General features: G+C 39.5%; 1 protein-coding gene across 6 annotated transcripts in view; it reads left to right on the forward strand.

The window, feature by feature from the left end:
- kcnip1a (Kv channel interacting protein 1 a) overlaps positions 1-23,387 on the forward strand; it is a 70,369-nt gene that overhangs the window by 35,588 nt on the left and 11,394 nt on the right. The window contains exon 2 of one of the 6 annotated variants that reach the window (XM_088343657.1): positions 18,457-18,604. The exons of 3 other annotated variants lie outside the window; for them this stretch is intronic. In XM_088343657.1, the coding sequence (XP_088199783.1) occupies positions 18,457-18,604 (148 nt within the window). Of the gene's footprint in view, positions 1-10,730; positions 10,989-18,456; positions 18,605-23,387 lie in introns of those variants that run through there. 2 more of the 6 variants (XM_088343663.1, XM_088343660.1) reach the window with 2 other exon arrangements.

Consider the following 23,387-nt stretch of genomic DNA (forward strand, 5'->3'; position numbering starts at 1 on the left):
TTTGCTTTGTGCTTGTTCATTTTAGCATGATCGATCAGTGCCACACAACCTCGCGTACCATAATTGATCAGATCGACACAGTATAGACACTTTGCTTTCCCTGGAACATCACACTTTGCGATGAACTGGCTCAAAGTTTCTGTAACTTCCTCGATCTTTGCGCCGATTTTAACGTTTACTGTGACAGTCTTCTCCAGCCATGACCACTTAAATTTATTCTTGATTCCTTTATCAATCTCGGAGACAAAAGCCTCGTCTTCTTTTCTTAGTATTTTCATATTTACTTTTTCAAACACTCATTTCACTGTTTGAAAAGACCGGAAGGAGCGCCATGTTTGAGAAAGCCAATGCTCTGAACAAAAGCTCCACTGATTGGTTATCAGCGAACCTATCGACCAATGGTAGGTGTCGATCTATTTGTTAGCTAAACCACGTTGTGTGTTATAGATCTAATGCGCTGCGCTTCTTTTTGCCGATTTTTCTCGCGATCTCTAACTGCTAACTTGGGGTGATGAAACAGTCACGTATCATACCTCACCCCCCCAAAATATTTTCTCATCGAATTTAGACGATTTACGGGAATGACCTTTGGGGTTCAAAAACAGCGGAAATCCGCGGATCCGCGGAAAATTCTGATCCCTGACTATAGAGCGCACCTGATTATAAGCCGCACCCACCACATTTGGGGAGGAAAATCGATTTTGTACATACACAAGCTGCACCTGTATATTAGCCGCATGCACCCACATTGAAAAAACGCAATACAAACACGAAATTAACCCGTACCCGATACAGTCCAAAAAACACAGCTGGCAAAATGAACGGAAAATGTTACCGGTACTTAAGATTTAATGCAGACCTGCAGAGTCCGGGTGCCCGTTGAAAGTAATCCAAGGAAGAAAGTGTATATTTCCAAAGGTAAGGGTGGGAAAAATATATACCCACTATTGTCGGGCGCGTCCACAAACACGTCTCACCTTTACTCCACTTCCCGTCAGCCCGCGTTTGCCCCGCCCCTTCTTTCTCATTTGCTCGTTCAAAACATATCAGAATAAGTTTCTAAAATAAATACATTACAAAAATATACAGTTGCAAATACATATTATACATGGTTACATATATTTACAAAGAAAGACGGTACACCGAGAGAGTTTTCAAAGTTTTAATAATAATATTGTAACTTTCATCCCAAACCGTGCCTGTGAAGGGTAGCAAACGCTACTAGCAACACGCTCGCAAAACAGTAAACAGCTCTGTTAAATAAACATACCGTGCTTGTAGTAAGCACGGTAAAACGGCCTCATCTTCCTCCTTATAACTGACATCATCAAAGTCGTCTTCCTTCAGTATGGAAAAGAGACTTTGTCATATAGACGTTGTCCCACGCTCTCCCTTATTCAAAAACACGCTAACATCACGCTCGCATGGTAAAGATTACGTGCGGTAGCTCTGTTTCCTTCTATATCGGACTGCCCGATTGTGTTTAACTTGAAAGATGCGTCATGTCGTTAAAAAATTACATGAATTGGCCTCATCACTGAATAAGCCGCAGGGTTGAAAGTTTGGGGAAAAAAGTAGCGGCTTATAGTCCGGAATTTACAGTAATCAAAAAAGTAAAGCCCCAAAACACTTAGAACCTTTATTTTGCATAGACTCTCTTAAAAGGCGTACTATAAAATGCTGATTATCTCATGGGCGATTACTAGCAACTGATTTTGAATACTTTGAATTCTCATTTAACGAGAAAAAGTTCATTTAAGTGCTTCAAAAGAAAATCAGACAAAGTGCAACAAATGAAATAAAGCTGCTGAGAGATGTAAAATTCAAATAGCAAATGCAAATTAATTCTTCAACGGATAAACATTCTATGTATCCTTTTTTATAGGTACATCTTTTTTGGTGGGATTTAAAGCTTTTAATGGACAGAACAATGAGTGGTGACAAGAAAACAGGATTAATAAGGAATTGATGAGGATGGTGCGGTAGTTGGCGCATTCTAAGTGGGCATTTGCACGTCACACTGGGTATTTGTATATTGTATTCTTTTTGCTTTATTATTGTATTGTTCTCAGCTCAGGGATGCTGCTGGAAATGTGAATCTATCTATCTATCTATCTAATGTAACAAACAAGGCACATATGCATTTTCACCATAGTAAAATAATAATTGTTGTCAATTAAATTGTCCACACATATCTTAGGAGCAAACACTCTTTGAATGTCTGTTTTTTTTCACAAGACAGTGATGCTATATTAATATTTAAGTACAATATATTTATACATGAATAAACAATTTTAGGGCAGCACGGCAGTGGTTAGTGCGAGTGCGGCACAGTTCTGAGATCATGAGATCGAACCTTCCTATGTAGAGTTTGCATGTTCTCCCCTTGCTTATGTGGGTTTCCTCCAGGCACTCCGTTTTTCTCCCACATTCCAAATTGTCCCTAGGTGTGAATGAGCGAGTGAGTTGTCTGTCTCTGTATGCCCTGCGACTGGCTGGCAACCGGTTCAGGGTGTTTCCTGCCCACTGCCCGATGATTGTTGGGATGGGCTCCAGCACCCCCGCGACCCTAGTGAGGATAAGCGGTGCAGGTGGATAACTACAATTAGTCAAAAGAAATTCAAGTGGGAGGTGCCTTTGAGCACACATTTGTACTCTCCATTACTTGACAATTATGCACCTTACATAATTATATATATATATATATATATATATATATATATATATATATATACATAAAAAATCTAGAAATGCATGATTTTTTTAACCATTTATTTGTATGATACAGCTGCAAGTAAGTATTTAAACACCTGTGTATCATCTAGAATTCGTACCCTTAAAGACCTGTTAGTCCGCCCATTAGAAGTCCACCTGGGGCGGCAGTAGCTCAGGAGGTAGAGCGATCGTTTTAGGATTAAGGGATCCCAGTTCGAATCCCGGCTTGTCCGTGTTACATGCCGAAGTGTCCTTGGGTAAGACACTGAACCCCCAATACCCCCAATAAGCAGGTTAGCAGCCTTACATGGCTGCACAGATCATGGCCGCTATTGGGAAATGTGAAGCACAATGTAAAGCGCTTTGGGAAGTCATTGACTTGAAAAGCGCTATATAAATGCAGATCATTTCATTTCATTTCATTTCATTTCATTTCATTTCACCTGCACTCCATGTATAATCCTGAATCAGATGCACCTGTTTGAGGTCGTTAGCTGCATAAAGACACCTGTCCAACCCATACAACCAGTAAGAATTTAACTTGTAACATGGCGAAAACCAAATAGTTGTGCAAAGACACCAGAGACAAAATTGTACACCCTCATAAGGCTGAAAAGGGCTACAAAGCAATTGCTAAGCAGCTTGGTGAAAAAAGGTCCACTGTTGCAGCAATCATTAGAAAATGGAAGAAGCTAAACATGATGGTCAATCTCAATCGGAGTGGAGTCCCATGCAACATATCACCTCATGGGGTCTCAATGATTCTAAAAAAAGGTGAGGAACCAGCCCGAAACTTCACTACAGGAGTTGGTCAATGACCTGGAAAGAGCTGGGACCACAGTTTCCAATGTTATTGTAGGTAATACACCTAGACGTCATGGCTTGAAATCATGCATGGCTCGAAAAGTTCCCCTGATTAAACCAGCACATGTCAAGGCCCGTCTTGAGTTTACATATGACCATCTGGATGATACAGAGGAGTCATGGGAGAAAGTTTTGTGATCAGATGACAACAAAATAGAACTTTCTAGTCATAATTCCACTAAGCTTGTCTGGAGGAAGAAGAATGAAGAATACAATCCGAAGAAAACCATCCCTACTCTGAAGCATGGGGGTGGTAGCATCATGCTTTGGGGGAGTTTTTCTGCACATGGGACAGGACTAGTGCTCTGCATTAAAGAGAGATGACTGGGGCCGTGTATTGTAAGATTTTGGGGAACAACCTCCTTCCCTCTGTCAGAGCATAAAGGATGGGTCGTGGCTGAGTCTTCCAACACGACATGGAGCACAAAGCCAGGAAAACCAAGGAGTGGCTCCGTAAAAAGAATATCAAGGTTCTAGCATGGCCCAGCCAGTCTCTAGACCTGAACCCAATTGAACATTTCTGGAGGGGGCTCAAACTCCGTGTTTCTCAGCGACAGCCCGGAAACCTGACTGATCTAGAGAAGATTTGTTTAGAGAAGTGGGTCAAGGTCCCCTCCTGCAGTGTGTGCAAACCTGGTGAAAAACTACAGGGAACGTTTGACCTATGTAATAGCAAAAAAAGGCTACTGTACCAAATATTAACATTCATTTTCTCAGGTGTTCAAATACTTATTTGCAGCCATATCACGCAAATAAATCGTTAAAAAAATCATGCATTGTTATTTCTGGATTTTTCTTTTTGGCTTAGCGCTCTCACAGTGGACATGCACCTGGGATGAAAATTTCAGACCCCTCCATGATTTTTAAGTGGGAGAAATAGCAAAATAGTAGGGTGTTCAAATACTTTTCTTCACTGTATATGTGAGTTTAATGGTGCTCATGACATTCTTATCATTATAGTTCTGGCTGAGTCATTGCATTTAGTTTCTCATATTGTGTAGGAAATCTTCCAAAAAGAGAGCAGGCTCATCCAAAACTTTCTGTCTGCTTGCCGTTCTCCATTTTTCAGTGCCATGAGGGATCAATAGCTGAGCTTCCATTAATTATTCCCTTTTTAATAACGCGACTGGTGCGAATGGCACATCCTAACAAAGAGCGGATATTGAGATTTCTGACAGAGACAGATGAGCGATTATACGAGCACACATGGAAGACCAACATTTCAAAATGTTAGCTCGCAGTTTCATTTTCTCACTCTCCCTAAGTGTATATACTCTTTTGCCGCAGAAATCAAATGTTGAGATGCCCCACTTGCTCTGAATTTTGACTTCATCCTAGCTCTTTTCATACGTTTCTTTTTCTTTCTGCCTTCATCTCACTCTAATCTCCCCCTGGAAGCGTTCCTGGCCTCTTTCCTCCCTCTTTCTTCTCACGCTTCTTCTCTTGCCAAAAAGAGATAATTTTTTTTTTTACTTTTCTCATCCTCCATATGTTCCACGTGTCTACCCACACTCCTCGTTGTCCCATTTTCCGCTTGATTTCCTTAAATCTGTCCTCACAGATTATTGAACAGGAGATCCGTGGAAACAGGCCTGTCGTCGTTCGACTATACCGAGGGAGGAACGGATTAAGACGTGAGATTGGCTAGCTGATTCCAAATGACAGCAGAAGTGTGATTTATAGGCTGTGGCGAAAATAAAAGGTTAGAGGTGGTGGCATGCCGAGGGACAAATTACCAGAAAAGGGAAGAGGGGGAAAGATGGAAGCTCAGAATGGAGTCAGGAACGTTGACAGCGGGTTGCAAATCACTTTGATGGTCTGTAAATTTCATGATCTGCGACTATTTGAAATGTGTGTCCATGTACAGTATGTATGTGGCCATGAGCACTAGCCATTCTCTTCCTACTTTGTGAGTAAATAAGCATATGCATCTGACTTACTGTAAAAAAAAGCAATCAATGCTCATTTTGTCAGTAATTACTCTCATGACAAGATACTGTTATGAGCACCATAACACTGACATATAGATATTGCAGAAAGTGCCTATGATTATGGCTGCGTTCATTATGCGACATTACATCACTTCTAAGCAATATACAAGTGCTTGAATACTGAGTGGCACGCATGCCTTGGCTGATAAACATACATCACCTGTTCTTATCAAATACCATTATCTGATCTGTACACGCTAGTAACTACGATAAATCCAAATGAATATACAAATGCTAAAGTGGCTGTAGTCTTTCATAGCGGCGAATGTAAAGCATTTTTTTTCACGGAGATGTTTGCCAAAGGAGAACAAACGTTCCAATATGTACACTACATATTGTGTATATTTACTACAGGAAAGTGACACAATTAAGACACTCGTTTGCGGACTTGGTCGGGCTGCTGTCAATCAACAAACTGTTGATATAATTAAATACAAATATAATATACAAAAATACTGCTAAATCCAGACCAGGTACTGCTGGAACAGAATAGAGATGATCTAAAAAACTTTTTTAGGTCCTTCACATTTAAATATGATCTTATCACTCTCCCATAATGCGGTTTACAGTCTGCTAAGGCTTATGTACGTACAAAATGTTTTTTCTATTACCAAAGTAATGGGTGCGACTTGTAATCATGTGCGCCTTATAGTCCAGTTTTCATGGTAATTCTTCCTAAAATAAATGTAGAGAAAGAAAGCACCTTACAACATTCAGCAGTTTTGAGATTTTATTCTTAAAGTGAAATGGCTTGACAAAAAAAAAATACACATTCTTTTCTCGCGAATTTCTCCAAAGCTCTCAGCGTTGACATTTTTGCTAGCCAAGCCATTGGAAGTCTATTAAATTGTCAGTGTTGAGGGATGCGTCAACATGTTTTCGTCCTGCGGTCGATTTGCTCCAGATGATTCCAATTTGCTACCTGTTGTAAACTGGGTCATGTCTGCAGGCTGCTGGATGCGGAAAATGCCAGCAAGTCGTTTTTAACATTGGAAGATTCTGTAAAGCTCAGCAAATCTTTAGAGAGCTCAGCTCCCAGAAAATAAAACCCTGAACTGTATGTTTCTTTTGCTTTTATTTATTTATGTTTGGACCTTTATGGGCTGTTTTCTTTACAGCGGCAGATATTATAGGAAGGCACAGAAAAAAAGCTGTACTGTAGAACCCTGGTCAATTGCATTCCTTTCTTACAATATTTTCACATTAGGATGGTCCTATATTATGGCATTTTCCCAACTTTACGACATCAACAACCAATTATTCTGCATCCTCAAAAACGTACAAAATTCAATCCCCCTCTCTAGGATTCTTGTGTGATTTTGATCAATTTCATGCACTCTAAAAACAGTTAGACCCATGTCCTGTGTGCAGAAACAACCAAAATAGCGTAATGTTTTATGTATTTGTATTGTTTAAGAGCAGTGTCCATGAAGGGTACTTTTATTTAAAATAACATTCTTCAAAACGGATTATGGATTATTTTGTTAAATACAACCCAAACAATTGAGTCGTTCTGTGTGAAACAACACAGAAAATGGGCTGGTCCCATTTTTGACCGAAGTGTTTTTAAGTTTGTTATACTGCATGCTGGTCTGTTATTGATATTTCCATTGCATCATGAATATACCGATATGGTATCGGCTGATGTCTCTTCCTAAATGCTTCACTCCTCTGTGTTTTAGAATTTCGTGTAACAAACTTAGTTTTTTTGTAGTTAAGGGTCCCAAGTCTCATGCAGTGATGATAAAGGGAGACGCAAGAAGAAGATAACCAAGAAAAAGAGCTTGTGATTAAAAAGAAATATTAAGCTGGTACACGCATCGTTACCCCTGCTAAGGAATATGGCCGTGACCAATTGACGATAGGTACTAATAAATAATAAAATAAGTACTGTAAATTCTGGATTATCGAGTGCACTTGATTATAAGCCGCACCCACCACATTTCGGGAGGAAAACCGATTTTGTACACACACAAGCCGCACCTTTATATTAGCCGCATGCGCCCACATTGAAAATACGCAATACAAACACGAAATTAACCCATGGGGTTTTGGGGTTTTTAAGGGTTATTGTTCTATCTTCGTTATTCATTATCCATTATCCGTTATCGGTCAGTTCATAATACGCTACAAAGCCTAGGAGCCGGGACACTTACTCTCAGCCAAAAGGCCAAGCTAAGGTCCTAGCCCTAAAGCCTTGCTGCGATCATTGCGAATGCACCGTTCCCGGAGGTACTGCAATACCGGGCCGATGCGTGGAGTGGACAGAGCAAGCTCCAATGTCCTTCATTAAAGTCCACAGTCCAAAAATCACAGCCGGCCCGATACAGTCCAACAAACACAGCCGGCAAAATGAACAGAAAATGTTACCGGTACTTAAAATTTAATGCAGACCTGCAGAGTCCAAGTGCCCGTTGAAAGTTATCCAAGGAAAAAAGTGTATATTTCCAAAGGTAAGGGTGGGAAAAATATATATCCACTATTGTTGGCCGCGTCCACAAACACGTCTCACCTTTACTCCACCTTCCGTCAGCCGGCGTTTGCCCCGCCCCTTCTTTCTCATTTGCTCTTTCAAAACATATCAGAATAAGTTTCTAAAATAAATGCATTACAAAAATATACAGTTGCAAATACATATTATACATGGTTACACATATTTACAAAGAAAGACGGTACACTGAGAGAGTTTTCAAAGCTTTAATAATAATATAACTTTCATCCTAAACTGTGCCTGTGAAGGGTAGCAAAATGCTACTAAGAACACGCTCGCAACACAGTAAACAGCTCTGTTAAAAAACATACCGTGCTTGTAGTAAGCACGATAAACCGTCCTCATCTTCCTCATTATAACTGACGTCATCAAAGTCGTCTTCCTTCAGTATGGGAAAGAGACTTTGTCATATAGACGTCATCCCACGCTCTCCCTTTTATCAAAAACACGTTAATGTCACGTTCGCAAATTAAAGTTGACGTGCGGTAGCTCTGTTTCCTTGTATATCGGACTGCTCGATTGCGTTTAGCTTGGGAGTTGTGTCATGTGCCTGCACAAGCTAAGAGGTTGCAGTCTAAATCTTACCTTTTGTACTCGAGCGCCGCTGGCGGCCGTTAAAAAAATTACATAAATTGGCCGCATCACTGAATAAGCCGCAGGGTTGAAAGTTTGGGGAAAAAAAGCTTATAGTCCGGAATTTACGGTAAAAAAATCAAGCAGACAATAAAAGCAAGAAAATCTTCTGAGGAAAGGACAATCTCCGCAAGTACAAGTTTTAAAATCTGTTTCTAACTCCTTTAGGTAAAAAAAAAAATGATACGTTGATAAAATTGAACATTATCGTACATTTTAAAAACAAAATCTATCATATTTCGAGTAACTTTAATCCACATTGAACATGCTCAAACCATTTTTTTGCATCCATTTTTTGGTCTTAATCAAGTTAAAAACTGACAGGTTTGAGGCCACACTTCAACTCTGGGAGGATACATTGTCCTCTCTTCGGTTTTTGGCAAGTTTCTGATCATTTAATCACCCTTCTTCCACTCGATTTCTCTTCTTGACTGTGGCACCTTGTTTGTATCGATTCTGTTGTAAATGAGTCGCACTTTCATCCATGCAGACAGGAGCACTCTCCCGCCACACACTTTACACTTTTTATCTGACACTTGTCTCCATCCTGTATTACTACTTCATTAAATATTTCCCCCATTCTCAATCCCTCGCCTCTTTTAATCTCTCCCGGTCGCGTTTCCTCGACTCTTAAGCTCCCCTTTTATATACTTTCCTCCTGGCCCTTCTTTTCTTGGTTAAGGGCTAATCTCACTAACCCTCCGTCCGTTTGGTTTTTACCACGGGAGTGAAGGGACACGTTGACAGATGAGTGTAGAAAAAAACAGGAAGTGATTCATGGCGCTGGCCATTATTCTTGTCACTGACACACACTGCATAATTCATTTGGACTTTTAAAGTGACAGTGTGTAATAGCTCACCTCTAGAGGTCATTGTAGTTCAAAATGGAGCTCAAGCGTGTGCATTGGAAGAGTAAACACGACAGAAACCTGAAGTATACCACATGGCAAAACCTCGAAGCCTACTTCTATATTTTCTCAAGTGTGCTATGATACATTTCACCTGCAACAGGACACGAACGCTGCTTTTCATCCCTGCGAGTGACAGCAAAAGAACAAGCTAGCTGGATATACCCAGAGCAACTGAAAAGAACAAATAGCTAAATTTGATCCGAGCATGTGTCAGCGGCAGCTGTCTGAAAATCTACTAAAAAGGCCAGTAAAAATTTGCAAAAACAAACAGGCATTTATCTAGAATCATATGACTGAAGGACAAAGCAAGCTTTGTTTACATCGAGCAGCTAACAATAATCTATAGTGGCTAATGTGAGTTGCTAGAGAAGGAAACAGTAGGAAACACATCTAATATGACAAACACCAGATGCCTAAATGATCGAATAATGGACAACCTGCGGAAGGAGAGTGACACTGAAGAACGAAACAAGCTTTTTTCACACGTTGCAGCTAACAATGACAATAGCGGCAAGCCATAGCTTGTAGCCAACACGGCTATGATGAGTGGCTAGAGAAGGAGACTGTGTGTGTGCAGTGGGGGTTCATGAAATTGAGGACTCTGTGAGCATACCTGCAGAGCTTACCTGTTTGCAGTAAGTGGCCATTGAGTGCTTAAAGCACCACCGGGTCAAGCTAGCTTGGGAAAACAGTCCGTCTGCTTCTGTAGTAGTAAGATGACAACCAAACATGTAAACCACTTTAAGTTGCTTAATATAATTTAAAAAATCTAATTCTAAAATAAGATTTATGAGATAATAAATCTGTTTTTACTACTTTTTTGAGATAATGGTGTTAAATATACATATATTAAGTATTTTCACACCACTAGGTGTTGCTACATTATACACAATGGGGTGTTAAGTCTCATCTACATAACCGTCACAGTGTTAAACTCAACTTTTTATGGTGAGTCTCGCTGTGTTTTTGTTCTAAGAATCGAACACACTGCAATTAAATTCTTCACTGAATACAAATGCTGATGGTTTCATGCTGAATCACTAATGCCGTGGCTTATTGAGAGAAGAGAGGAGGGGAGAGACCCCCAAATAAGGGTGGGGGGGAGTAAGGAGAGAGAGGAAAAAAAATAGGAGGAGCGAGTAAGACGTTGGAAATCGGGTTTGTGCCAAGAGTCAAGGGATAACAGAGGAGGAGAGAGAAAAGGGGGAGGTAGGATGAGAGGGTGAAGGAGGCGTACGTGTGTTTTTGTGCGTGCACGTGACTAAACACATCCAGACTTTGGCACGAAGGGCGGACGTGCTTGTTTCCAGGACGACGTGGCAAACATGGGTGCCGTGGTGGGCACGCTGACCATGCAGACCAAAACCAGGAGGCCATCTAGGGGTAAGGGACCAAACACAAACATTATTCTTCAAACTTGTAGGAATATATACAGACATGGCATGTTTATAGAGGTGCACTCTTGCACACACACACTGAGGCATTCCCTCACATGCACTTACACAAAGGCAAGAATCATTTAAGACCGAAAAAGTTTGATGATTTGTGCACTGCCAGGGTACACAACAGGTTCTCCTAATGATAAACACCTCAGTCTGATCCTGCTGTAAAGTTTTTACAACTGCGTGTGTGTCCTTCCCGGGGAGTTTCCCGCGCTAGTGTTTTCATCTTCAGAGACTGTCCGTTTCACTCGATCCGACCGCCGCCGGTAAACTAGCGCCGCGTCCGAGGTATTTGTCACCCCGATCACACACCACTTTTCCGTCTTGCAGTTACCTTGGAAGCACGGTCACCATGGCAACAAAAGATGTCAGTTTTGGGGGAGTCTGGGGCTCTTGATGGGGGGTGTCCCTGGATGCGAGGAAGAACTGTTGTGAAGGGAACCTGTTGCCCATTCATGCACTGCAACACATAAAATATTAACCTCCGGTATAAAATGTGTCTCATTTTGACAGGGTTCCCCCAAGGTCTTAAAAAGTTGAAAAAGTCCTAAATTTTATAACTGCAAATTGAGGCATTGAAAAAGTCTTAAATTTGTCTACAAGTCTTAAATTTAACTCTGTCTTAATTTCTTTCTGTCTTATCTGTGTGATAGAGCTAATGACTCCATAATGAGTAAACTAACACAAGTATGAAATGTGTGTGTGAAAATGTTCTCCGATTTTATTAGTTTCTGACTAAAAAATGCAATGTGTCGGTCAGAAAATACACATTTCCATGTTTTCTTAACCAGCTGTCGTGGTCAGAGTAAATTTAGGATGGGAAAGTGTAGGTTTAACCTGTTCTAGCTATACCAGGGAATGAGTAGGACGGCTTGTCCAACTGATGCCCAAACTCTCTGCGACAGGGATAACTGCGATAGTTGGGTGCGGACCTCCATCAGGGGGTAGCTCGGCTGATGTCCCGAACCCGTCGCGGCACTGCGCCTCTCAAACCCTGACCTGTCAGTCCGGCCAGGTCGCCACTGGCGGCGTTCGGTTCTACTGCGTGGTCACTGCGTCCACCCACCGTCCACCCCCCTCTCCCAGTGTGCTTTGCATTCTGCTGTATTCCTTGGGGTGGGCCGGGACCCTGTACTAGATAGATAGATAGATAGATACTTTATTCATCCCCGCAGGGAAATTCACAACTACTACTACTAGGTACCGTCCTTTCTTGCTCACAGCCGCCTCAGTCCCAGGCCTGGCCCGTTAGGGGGCCAGTGTTGTATCTGATACACCTACTACGACCAGAGGGCCCCAACCGAGGTTTGAACTTTGCACAGGCGTGTCTAATCCCCACACACTCCTGTGCCCAGTTATCCTGCACCCTTTAAAAAGGATATGTTGGTCTCCACACGGTTATTGAGACATTGTGATTTTTCATTTCGTCTGCCATGTTTATTCTAGTTTTCATTGCATTTTCACTTCCACATTCATGTCAGGTTAGTTTGTTTGTTTCCAGTTTCTTTGTGTTATTCCATTTCCAGTTTTAATGTTTCTAGTTTGGACTTTGTCAGGTTTGGTTTTTGTTTCTGAATTCTTGTTTGAACATTTTGGTTGATTTGTGCCCAGATGTTTGTTTGGTACTTTGGTCCTGATTTTTGTTGATAATGACCATCCTTGTTTTTGAGCATCCCTGTTTCCAGTTCCTGCTTCCTCCACATGGGTTCGTTATCCTCCAAAACAGCCAGCGCCCCCTCGGTGCCAACACGGTCCGGCCGCCCTGGCAAACCACACCTCAAGTACGCAATACCATCCCTGCTCCTTTAGCGCTGGGCTTTAAAGTCCCCGCCGTCGCGCCCGGGTGGCGTCTGGCGTTAGGGTCTGTGACGACTCGGCGCCTGCCTCCTACGTCTGTATTCCAGTATAGGTGCAGGATTGGTCTTACATTTTGTTAAATGTGGTCTTGAAAATGTCTTAAATAGTCTTAAATTTGAATGGAAAAATCCTAGTATACCAGTTTAAGATTTTTTTCTCTTATTTAAAGAAATTATTTATGGTAAGCTAAAAAAACACTACTATACTTAAATAACCAAGTTCTCTAGTAGCCTAGATAGTAGGGTGCACGCTCTGAGACTGGGAGGTCGCTGGTTCAAGCCTCGGCCGAGTCATACCTAAGACTTACAACATTGGTACTCATTGCCTCCCTGCTTGGCGCTCGGCATTAAGGGTTGGAATTGGGGGGTTTGGTCACCTAATGACTAAAATGGCTGCGTCCTGTTAGGCTGCGGCTGCATCGGCTCGCTACGGGTCAGGTGTATCGACATTTCGTTCTGTGTGCATTGTTACAAAGAATGACAATAAAAGTAAATTCTATTCTATTCTATTCTATTCTAAAAGTGTGTAGATCAGGGGTCTCCAACCTTTTTTGACTTCTTTTTTGACTTCTGACTTTTTATTACCAACTAGCACTAAGCACTCCAAGTTTCATAAGCATTTCTAAAATAATCTTTCACAGTATTTCTATGTTATTACCAGAATAAGTGTTGGAAGTAGGGCAAAATAGACTCAGTCAACAACAAAAAAAATCATTTCAATAGAAAATCGCAATGACCCGTCACTAGTGAACTATTTTCAGAACCGGTCCGTGGGCTAGCAGGTGCCCATTGATAATTTTTTTCTTGATTTATGTATTTTTTTCCTTAGGTTTTAATAAAATATTCCTTAGAATTATATAAAAAAAAATCCATCAGCTAGGATGATATGTCTTATTTTATTTGAGAAATAAGATAAATTATCTCATAGTGATAGAATTATCTATAGAATTTTCAAAAGTCTGCCAATAAGATTTTTTGTGGTATTTGATTTTGTTTTTGATTAATTAATCGTTTTTAGTTGGAGAAAATAATATATTACCTCATTGATATTATTTTTCTTATTTCAGGTGTAATTCCAAGTATTATAAGATACTGAACCATCCGTCATTAAAGAAGGCAAAATTAGCTTATTGTAAGTGTAATGTTTAATATTTTTGGATATTTTTACTATTTTTGTGTAAAATAAGATAATTTTCAAAAAGGGATATTACTTAGCCAATTTCTGCAATTTCCTCTTTTTACAAAGGTGGAAAATATACCCTAAAAAAAAGCACAATTATAAAAAATATTTTTTTAATTTCAACGAATGATTTTCTAGTCATTTTTCCCCTCATCTATTTTTTCTAAATTTTATTTTCATTATTTTGTAAACATGGTGGAAAGCAATATGATCTCTCCCTCCTTCTAGCGAAGAGGGTTTTACTTATTTTAAATACTATCTGAAGACATTTCTTAAAATGAGCAAAACTATCTTACATCTTCTAGATTAGAAGAAAGCTATAAAAAGCTTTAAAAATCATTTTTCCAAGAAACAAGAAAAAAAAACATCTTAAAATGTGCATAATCTAACGCTTAATTTATTTTTGTTGTGTGTGTGTGTGGAAGAAAGAAAGAAAAAAATATTGTCCATTGACCGCATTCTTTTTCTTTGCCATTACGAGTCAAGGCAGGCTTTTACCATTTTGTTTTTCTATTTCCCGAAGTGCGAATTAACACAAACAGGACATTTTCCGAGCGAGTGCATATGGCTGCTCCCATCTTTCGGAATGTTCTCACTCCTACTCGTGTTGGAGGCATTAGCGAAACGCTATTCGGAATAACGAGCTGGCGGGAACGTGCGAACATACTGTGGAAGTCTGACTCACCTTTCAATGTGCTAACAAACGTACCTGTGAGAGAAATGCAAATGAATTATGGACAAATGGATCGGGCCATTACTCACGAGAGGCAGACACACAGGATAAATGGATTCGGCGCTTGCGTTGCGGCTAGAATGGATTCCACGCCCCTGGGAAGACACTTTTGGGACATTTATACGTGATTCAAGAGTATAATTGCCCAGGAATGGAAAAAAAAACCTATAGTACAATGAACCCCTACCCCCCGAAATGGGGTCAAAAGTGGAACCATTCAGTAATTGTATTAACATAATCCAACTTGCTGGGTTGTTTTGTGTGAAACAATCCAATCTTTTGAGTTTAGTTTTTAAGACAAAATGACCACGTTCTGTGGTTGTTTTTTTTTTTTTTAATAACAACACAACCCAATTTTTGGGGGGTGTTTTTACACAAATTTATGTCATTTTCAGTGGTTACTTAAATCAATCTAAGTTACATAAGTAGTACTCCCGTTGTTAAGGAGGGGGGAAGGAAATCAATGGTTATTGACTATTTTTTTCCCCAAACCTCGAATAAAAACATTCAAACAAAAATAATTCATGGTAAATACCAGAGGTCGGACAACTATTGGGCAAGCCTATTATCGGCACCGATATTTGGAAATTTGACTAACTATCGGCTTTTTTGGGGGCTGATATTAATAAGTCACAGATGGAGTCTCCTCAGACTCATTCTCTTGATCCTACAAACCCTCTTCCTTCAAATTCTCTCCCCGCTTCCTACCCTGTGCCTTCTGATTGAATTAGCGACTTGGGGCGGAGCCACTAAAGCAGAAACATTTAAGCTATAGCATGCCTGTGTCGGTGATTTAAAAGCATGTTTGCAATTAAGAGATAGTGTAAAAAGTGAAGTTCACTGGTTGCAGAGAGGGACTTTCAGTTGGAGACTGATATATTTGCTCTTGTTATACGATTAGTATGCAACCAGATGTGTGTGTGTCTGTGACAGAGAAAGAGCAGAAAAAGCCCCCTAAAGTGGAAGTGATTAGCTGTTACCATAACATTTGTTTGTCAATATGGCTGTGAAACAGGAATGCCCACACTTTTCGCCAGAAATTTGAATGTAAGTTAAATTAAGTCATGTTGGTTACTTTGACATTTTTATTTATTTATTGTAAAAAATAAAATAAAAAATCAGGGAGCTTAAAAATGTCCATTCTTTGACAAAAGTAAAGTTTGGAGGATTTTTTTAAATGATTATTTCTAACCTTCTCATTATCTCAAGTATACTTTCTATTTATTTTGCAACTCACTTGATTAATAAAAAAAAAGACTTTTTATGTTTGGGTGACCCCAAACTTTTAAATGGTAGTGTATGTGTATACGATTAACATTTTAAATGAAAAGTACAGGAAAAATCAAGGTTGTTTTTGGTGTGACATGACTTAATTTGCCCCGCGACCCTACTGAGGGATAAGCGCTACAGATAATGGATGGATGGATGGATGACTTGGTACGGAGGAGTTAGTGGGTGCATGCAAATGGTTGAGGACAGGGAAGATTAAAAATTTAAACTGATTTCAAATCTTCCACTTGTAAGCGTTGTTAACACTTTGTTACTTGAATCACATCCTTGTTTATAAAAACTGTCCCGATTGTGGAATGGTATTCCTTTGAGTTTTTCCTTGCCCTCATGTAGGTGATGGCATATTATTAACAGTCTGTAGTCAGTACAGCTCTTTGAGACCTCTTGTGACTAAGGACTGTACAAATAACCATGACTTGACATAACTTTGTTCCTTGGTTTGTGTTTTTGCGTCTCCCTTTAGCATTGCTACAAGCCTTGGGATCCCTGATAGCTAAAGAAATTCAACTGATTCTCAACTGAAAAAAGAGAAAGGGATCATTGTGGGAGGTAGTTCAACCAATAGTGTATCAACATTTTCATGATGCTGTGAGGCAAACCAATAGCAGGACAGCATTATCTATGACTTCGACCACTAACAGACAGGTATCTTAACTTGTCATAGTACAAATTTTGAATTTTGTATGTTTTTGGGCACGCATGAGCGTTTGTTGTTGATGTCATTTAGTGGGGAAAATGCCATAACGAGGGGCTGAAAAAAAACATTGCTGTATCCCGGGGCTGTGCTGGACATGGAAAATGGTGGATTAACGTCTAAAGCCGTCAACGGCACTGAACTGAGATTGCATCTTTGTCATCCATAACCATCATTAGCAGAGAATGAGTTAATAATGTTTGCTCTGACGTATGTTTACAGAGAAAAAAAATTGACGTTTTTTTATTTGTTTTGTTTGTTGACTTCTATTTATTGATAGGAAGTCGATTTATCTGTTTTTCACATCTTAAATGGATTTAAATCACACCGCTGCATTTCTCATTTTCTGCACGCTTGTTTTCCTGGTTGTTGTTGTCTGCTGTCTGGAGATAACTTGTTATCTGGCGCCACAACAAACACAACACGGCCGTAATATTGTGAATACGTGATGGATCTTTTTATGGAGAACCTTTGAGCTCTGAAACATGTGTCATCGTCATCCTATCTCTGACTTGTTGTTCCTGCTTGTCTGACAAACCAATTTTCTTCTACCTGCTGCCATCTTCCCCAGCAGCCTAGCGACACTTGGCGTCTCCTTGGTGATTTTTATCCGCCAATTTTTTTGTCATGTTTCTCCCTGTGGCAGTCTGCCTAGTCTTTTTTATGTCACACTTTCGGTTCAGTTCCACATTTCCTCGTTCTGACAACTCCACAATCATCGCATTCACACTTTTATGACTTCTTGTATTGGGCCCTCATCTTTTCTTTCATTAGCTTCTTTTCTTCATCACCCACGTTGCCGTTAGCTGCTGTGAGTGCTTATTAAGTCATCACGTCATTGCCCTCCCGTTGGCTTCAAGCCTTTGTGTCGGTTTTCCAATGTAGGAATGCATTCATGCAAGAGGGCCTCAAAAAATGTGAAAATTGTGATTAAGTTCTTTATTTTCTGTAATTCAATGAAACAAAACAAAATTGTTATACATTTAGATTCATTACAAAATAACTGAACAATTGCAAGTCTTTTATTATTTAATATTGCTGATTATGGCAAAAACACCAATATTTCATCTCAAAATATTAATGATAGGCCGACATTGTGTCATTTAACTGGCTGACTGTATCAATCAAGTGACAGGATAAAAATGATCGACAGGTACTACCTCCACAATCGACTTGTAGGAGTTCTCATTATTGTAATTGTGATCTACTGGTGGCAGAGCTACCAAATACTACAAATCTTCCGTAGTTTAGTACGCGAGTCCATAGTTAAGTGTACGCATTTTTCTACGAATACTACAAAAATTCAAAACGAATAAAGCTATGTTCATTTTTTTCCTGTAGATGGTGCTCTTGGTTTACACAAAGGCTAGTTCAATACAATTCCAGTGCATCTTTCGACAGGGAGTGCCATTTAGAGGAATTAATATCTCAAGTCAAGTCATGTTTTTTTGTTATAGCCCTTATTCACAAAGAGTCTCAAAGGGCTGCACAGACCACAGATTATTGCAAACCACAGACTATTATGACACCATCCCCTGTTCTAAAACCTACATGAGGGCAAATAATACACAGATATTGTCAACATAAAATATAGGTTATTCATATGCTATAGAATAGAAGTGTGTTTTAAGCTTAGATTTAAACATTTCCACTGAGGTTGCAGATCGAATCTCAGGGGGAGAGGATTCCACAGCACCGGGGCCCGGATGGAAAACGCTTTCGAACCTGCGGATCTCTTCTTGGCTCTTGGGATCACTAGTAGACCAGCATTTTCAGAGTGAGGGCTCCGGACCGGAACATAAGGGTAAATTAAATCTGAAAGATATGAGGGAGCAAGTCCTTGCATGATTTTGTATACTACCAGCACAACCTTGAAATCACATCTTAAGCTAACAGGGAGCCAATGCAGGTTAGCTAAAATCGGGGTAATGTGATAAAACTTTCTTGTCTTAGTTAAAAGCCTCGCTGCAGCATTTTTTACCAGCTGAAGGCTCTTGATTTTGGACTTCGGGAGACCGGAGAGTAGTGCATTACAGTAATCGAGACGGGAGGTAACGCACGCGTGAATTATAATCTCAGAGAAGTGCTTTATGAAACCAGTTGTTCATCATATCAATCACTGTTTTTGTTGATTGCTACAAATATTAAACAGTTATATTCATATCAAATTTGTACAATTGAGTTTTCAATGGTCGCTACTTTTTTGATTGGAAATCATTTGTATGTGATAACATTGTCGAAGAAGCAAGTTTGAAGTAAATTGGCAGTATTAAATGCTACTTTTGCTGTATATGAAAATTCTCTCCATTCTGAAATAGCATTTTTCATATTTGACAGCTCTGCAAGAGAGCACGATCAATAAAATGAGCACCCCTAGTGTAAGGTATAATTTGCAATTTTATCATACTTTTGCTACTGTACTATCTTACCGTCTGGGGACAGCTAATTTCTTGATCCGCCCTTCACAACGAGTTCCAAAACAAACTCAGGTCAAAGTCAGTCGGTTTGGAGACAATATAAGATGGTTGAGCTTGCATTGTGACTGAAATTCTGAAATCATTCAATCTAGCACCTGTCGGAAGGATTAAAGATGGTGATTGGATGTTAGCAGAGAAAACCGTCCCTGTCACTTTCTCGCAGAAAATATCAGCAAGATTCTGATCAAGACTGGTTGTCACAAAAAGAGGTCAACGGGAAGTCAAGGTAGCGCTTCGCCCGTGTCTCTGATGTCACTTAGTCAAGAGCCATAAATGATGAAGGTCACTGTCACGTGTAGTTAATGAGGGGCAATCAAAACGAGGCCCCTCTTAGATAGCGGTGCACATCTGTGCTCAGCACGATTTTGCATGACCTTCTAATAGACGGACATGACTGATGTTCAGGGGATCAAGATGGGGAGACATTCTTAGGTGAAATATTACATCCCAACTAAAAGGGAGACTATTTTTAGAAACGAGCCTTGTGGTATTCACTTTTGGATTTTTTGATAGGATTATTTGTTCGTGCAAGTCACTCTTGAACTTTTTTTTAGTTAGCCAGCATATCAGTGCTGAAATAACAGAAGCGCCAAGCTCTACTCGCACCGCCAAACCTGCCAATATCAGTGCCACTAAAGGCAAAGCAAGTATTATTCAAACGGAGCAGCTAATACTAGCAGATAGCGGCAAGTCATAGCCTGCAGCTAAGTAGCTAACATTAGTGGCTAGAGACGGAAACAGTTGAAAAAAAGTTGAAGATGCGCTTTAAGTTTATGAAAAGGACACTTAAAACAAGCCTCATCGAATGTTTTGCAGGTGTTCGATAAAAAATTAAAAAACGGAATAAATGATTGTTTCTGTGATTTAAAAGGGGAAATGATGAGTCAAAGAAATTATTAGCAGTTTTAGTTTCAGAAAAACAGAATAACAAACATTTAAAGGTGGTGTGCGTCATTTAAGGTTTCCTTTAAAAGTTAGTTTATTTATTTAGTATGTGTTTACAACGTCCAACTAAGTTCAAAGAGCCCTTATACTTTATTTTTTCAATGCGCCTATCTGCTAATATCTTACTTTCATCAGGCCTGTTTTGGGCGAAATAAACCCCAAAAAGATGAAAAAAAAGAGTATTCAAGCGCTACAAAGAAATGCACGCAAATCATGCGTTACCCAGCCGCCTGGCTTCAAGTCATGATTGCAGTTTTTTTTTCCAAATCCTGCACCCCACTTTTAAATGATTTACTCAACCTTTCCCTAATCACAGGACTCAGCAATGTTCTCTTGCATTATGAACTGCGGAAGTGGCTAACGCAAGTGGCTTGAGAAAGAAACAGTAGAAAAAGACAAGTGGAAAATGCCTGAATTACTGGAGTCAGTGATGTTCACGTGCATTTGCAGCTGTGCAAGGCGAGTGATACTGAAGGACGAAGCAGGAGCAGCTAATGATAACAGTAGCAGCTGGCAACAAGGCATTTCCTGCAGCCAAGGGGTTAACATGAATGGCTAGAGAAGGAATCAATGAGAAAGTCAAAGATGCCTTATTTACGGGTGTCTACGATTTTGCTTGCATAAGCAGCTGTGGAAGGCGAGTGACACTGAAGGACGAAGCAGGAGCACCTTAGAAAACAATAGCTTGCAGCGAGCCCCCGCCTGCAGTGGCTAACATGAGTGGCTAGAGAAGGAAACAGTGGAAAAAGTGGAAAATGCCTGAATCATGGGTGTTAGCTGCGAGAAAAGCTACCTTGGCAAAATGCTCATTCGGGCTTCCAAAGTTGTAAGATGGCAGGCAATCATCTCAGCTTCTTCAAATTTGGTAATGGAATGAAAAATTTATACATGTGTGCATGTGTTTTTGCTTATTATTTGACCCAATAATTGTATTTCCATGAATGAAATATTTTGATACCATTAGACGTCCCTATGCAATACACACTGGGACTTTAAATAGTTCCCATTCGGAGAATATATTCTGTTTCCCCATGCAACTCAATCCCCCGGTGCACTATACAATCCCTCAATTTATCACCTCCCTGAAAGCACATCAGCACCCCCAAATTGATGTATTTTGTTCTCTATTCACAGGGAAGCATTATTAAAAGGTATTTGTGTGAGTGAGCGTGCTTTGAATGCCTATCAAATGGAATTAAATGCTACCCTTGGTGCAACATTAAAGTTAAGTCATTGCAGCCACTAGAAATGAAGTCTAGCTAATGAAAGCTTTTGATGCTATAGCTCCCCCTGTTGACTGTTTCCAACATCACAAATCCAATAATTATATCACAGAATGCTTGCTGTACTTCCTACTGATGTCTATGTGAAATGTCCAATCGAGAAACTCCTGTTTATAAACTAGATCTGCTCATGTGTTTCGTTAGCATCAATAATATGCTGTCTAAAATAAACTGAGATGTAAAATTAGATATAAATTAGACAATCGGCTATCTCAACTTTTACTGGTATCTTCATTTTCCTCTGTTTGTAGCTAGATCCGTGTTTTTTCCTTTGCAGAATTTATTGTGTATTTTCCCTGTTAAATGAATGAAGAAATTTGAATCTGATTGGATAGTTGGTAAACAAAAAGCAATATTTATTAGTATGAATAGTATTACAATGCAATCTATTGACAGTTACATGAAATATAATTGTTATTGTTGGAAATTTCACTAAAATGATTAAAAGCATTCCTGGATATTGAACAGAATTCAAAAATATAATCACGATCATTTATTTCGCAGAAATAAAAATATATTTTATATTCATTATCAAAATATTCATTCAATTGTTTGTTGGGCAGTTATTAAAAAGTATTTTTTTTAAATTTCTTTAATAATAAGTATATTGTAGATTCATGTGAAATAGTACTAATTAGTTTGTGAGAAACAATAGTTTAAAAAACTATTTTCCTGAAAAATAAAAACATTTTGGAGCAAAAATATTGATATTTTACCGATGATTAATTTGCATTTTTAGGCTCTACTACAACATTGTAACTAAATCTAAAATAAAGGTCTTTTAAAATTTCCAAAACATAATTGGAACTATAATATATATGCAAAAAAAGCATTTAAGGGGATATTTTTCCAAAAATATCCATATTCTGGCCACAAAAAAATGTAAATTGTGTTCCCAAGTCTTGATGTCCTTGAATTTGACGTCAGCAAAAAACAATATTGCAATGAAGTAGAAACAAGTTGAGCATTTATCCCTTTATTCTGACGCCCCCTACCGGAATTTGTTGATCATAGCAGACTACCAAATATTCTGAGTGGTCAGAACTTCCTTAATGGGTCAATTTGTGGTTAATTCAACCTTAATTTTTTTCAAGGATATTTTAATGTGGACCATTTATCAAACTAAGGTTTTTTTCTTCTTAATTACAGTTTGTCTAGAGTGGACCCTCGAGTTATTGCCTTGTTCCCAAACAGTACAGGACATAAATCGTGAGGGAAGGGAGGGGACACCAAGTGGGACTCATCAGGAAAGAACCGAGGTTGGGGACACAGGAAGGGGACATGCCCTGGGGAGCGCTGTACAGTACATTCAAGAAAGAAGAGGAGAATAGACTTTTTAAAATATGAAAATCAGTATATGTTTATGAAGTGCAGAGAAAAAGTAATGGAGAAACAAGCACATCGGGAAAACAGTTTGCAAGTGGTTGCCATCGTTCTTCTCTGCTGCGGGTTGGTTAAAATGTTGCACCTGTTAGGAGTCATCTCTGTGGAAGGTGAGTTCAAGTTCAAATACCTGGTGATGTTTACTGAGTTAGTTTTAGAAAGTTGGGCAGGAGTTTGGTTATAGGGGAGAGGTTGTGTTGTTTTTCTTGCTCTCGTTCTTAAAACATAAGAGTTAGCTTGTCCCCGTGTTGTTTTAGCACTTGTAAGCCACTTGCCGCACACAGCTGAGCCCAAAATGTGACGCTCGCCCAGTCCTGTCATTCAGGCATCTTTTTTTCCACTGTTTCCTTTCCTAGCCATGTATGTTAACCCCTTTGCTGCAGACAATGGCTTGTCATTATCAGCTATTGTCACTCAATTGCCAAATCTGGTCATGCAAGCAAATATCACAGAAATTTGTGTTTCAGGCGTCTTTGACTTTTTTTCCCATAGTTTTCTT

Source organism: Urocampus carinirostris, chromosome 9 (assembly GCF_059441175.1).
Source record: "Urocampus carinirostris isolate Australia breed hairy pipefish chromosome 9, RoL_Ucar_1.0, whole genome shotgun sequence".
NCBI classification, from domain to species: domain Eukaryota; kingdom Metazoa; phylum Chordata; class Actinopteri; order Syngnathiformes; family Syngnathidae; genus Urocampus; species Urocampus carinirostris.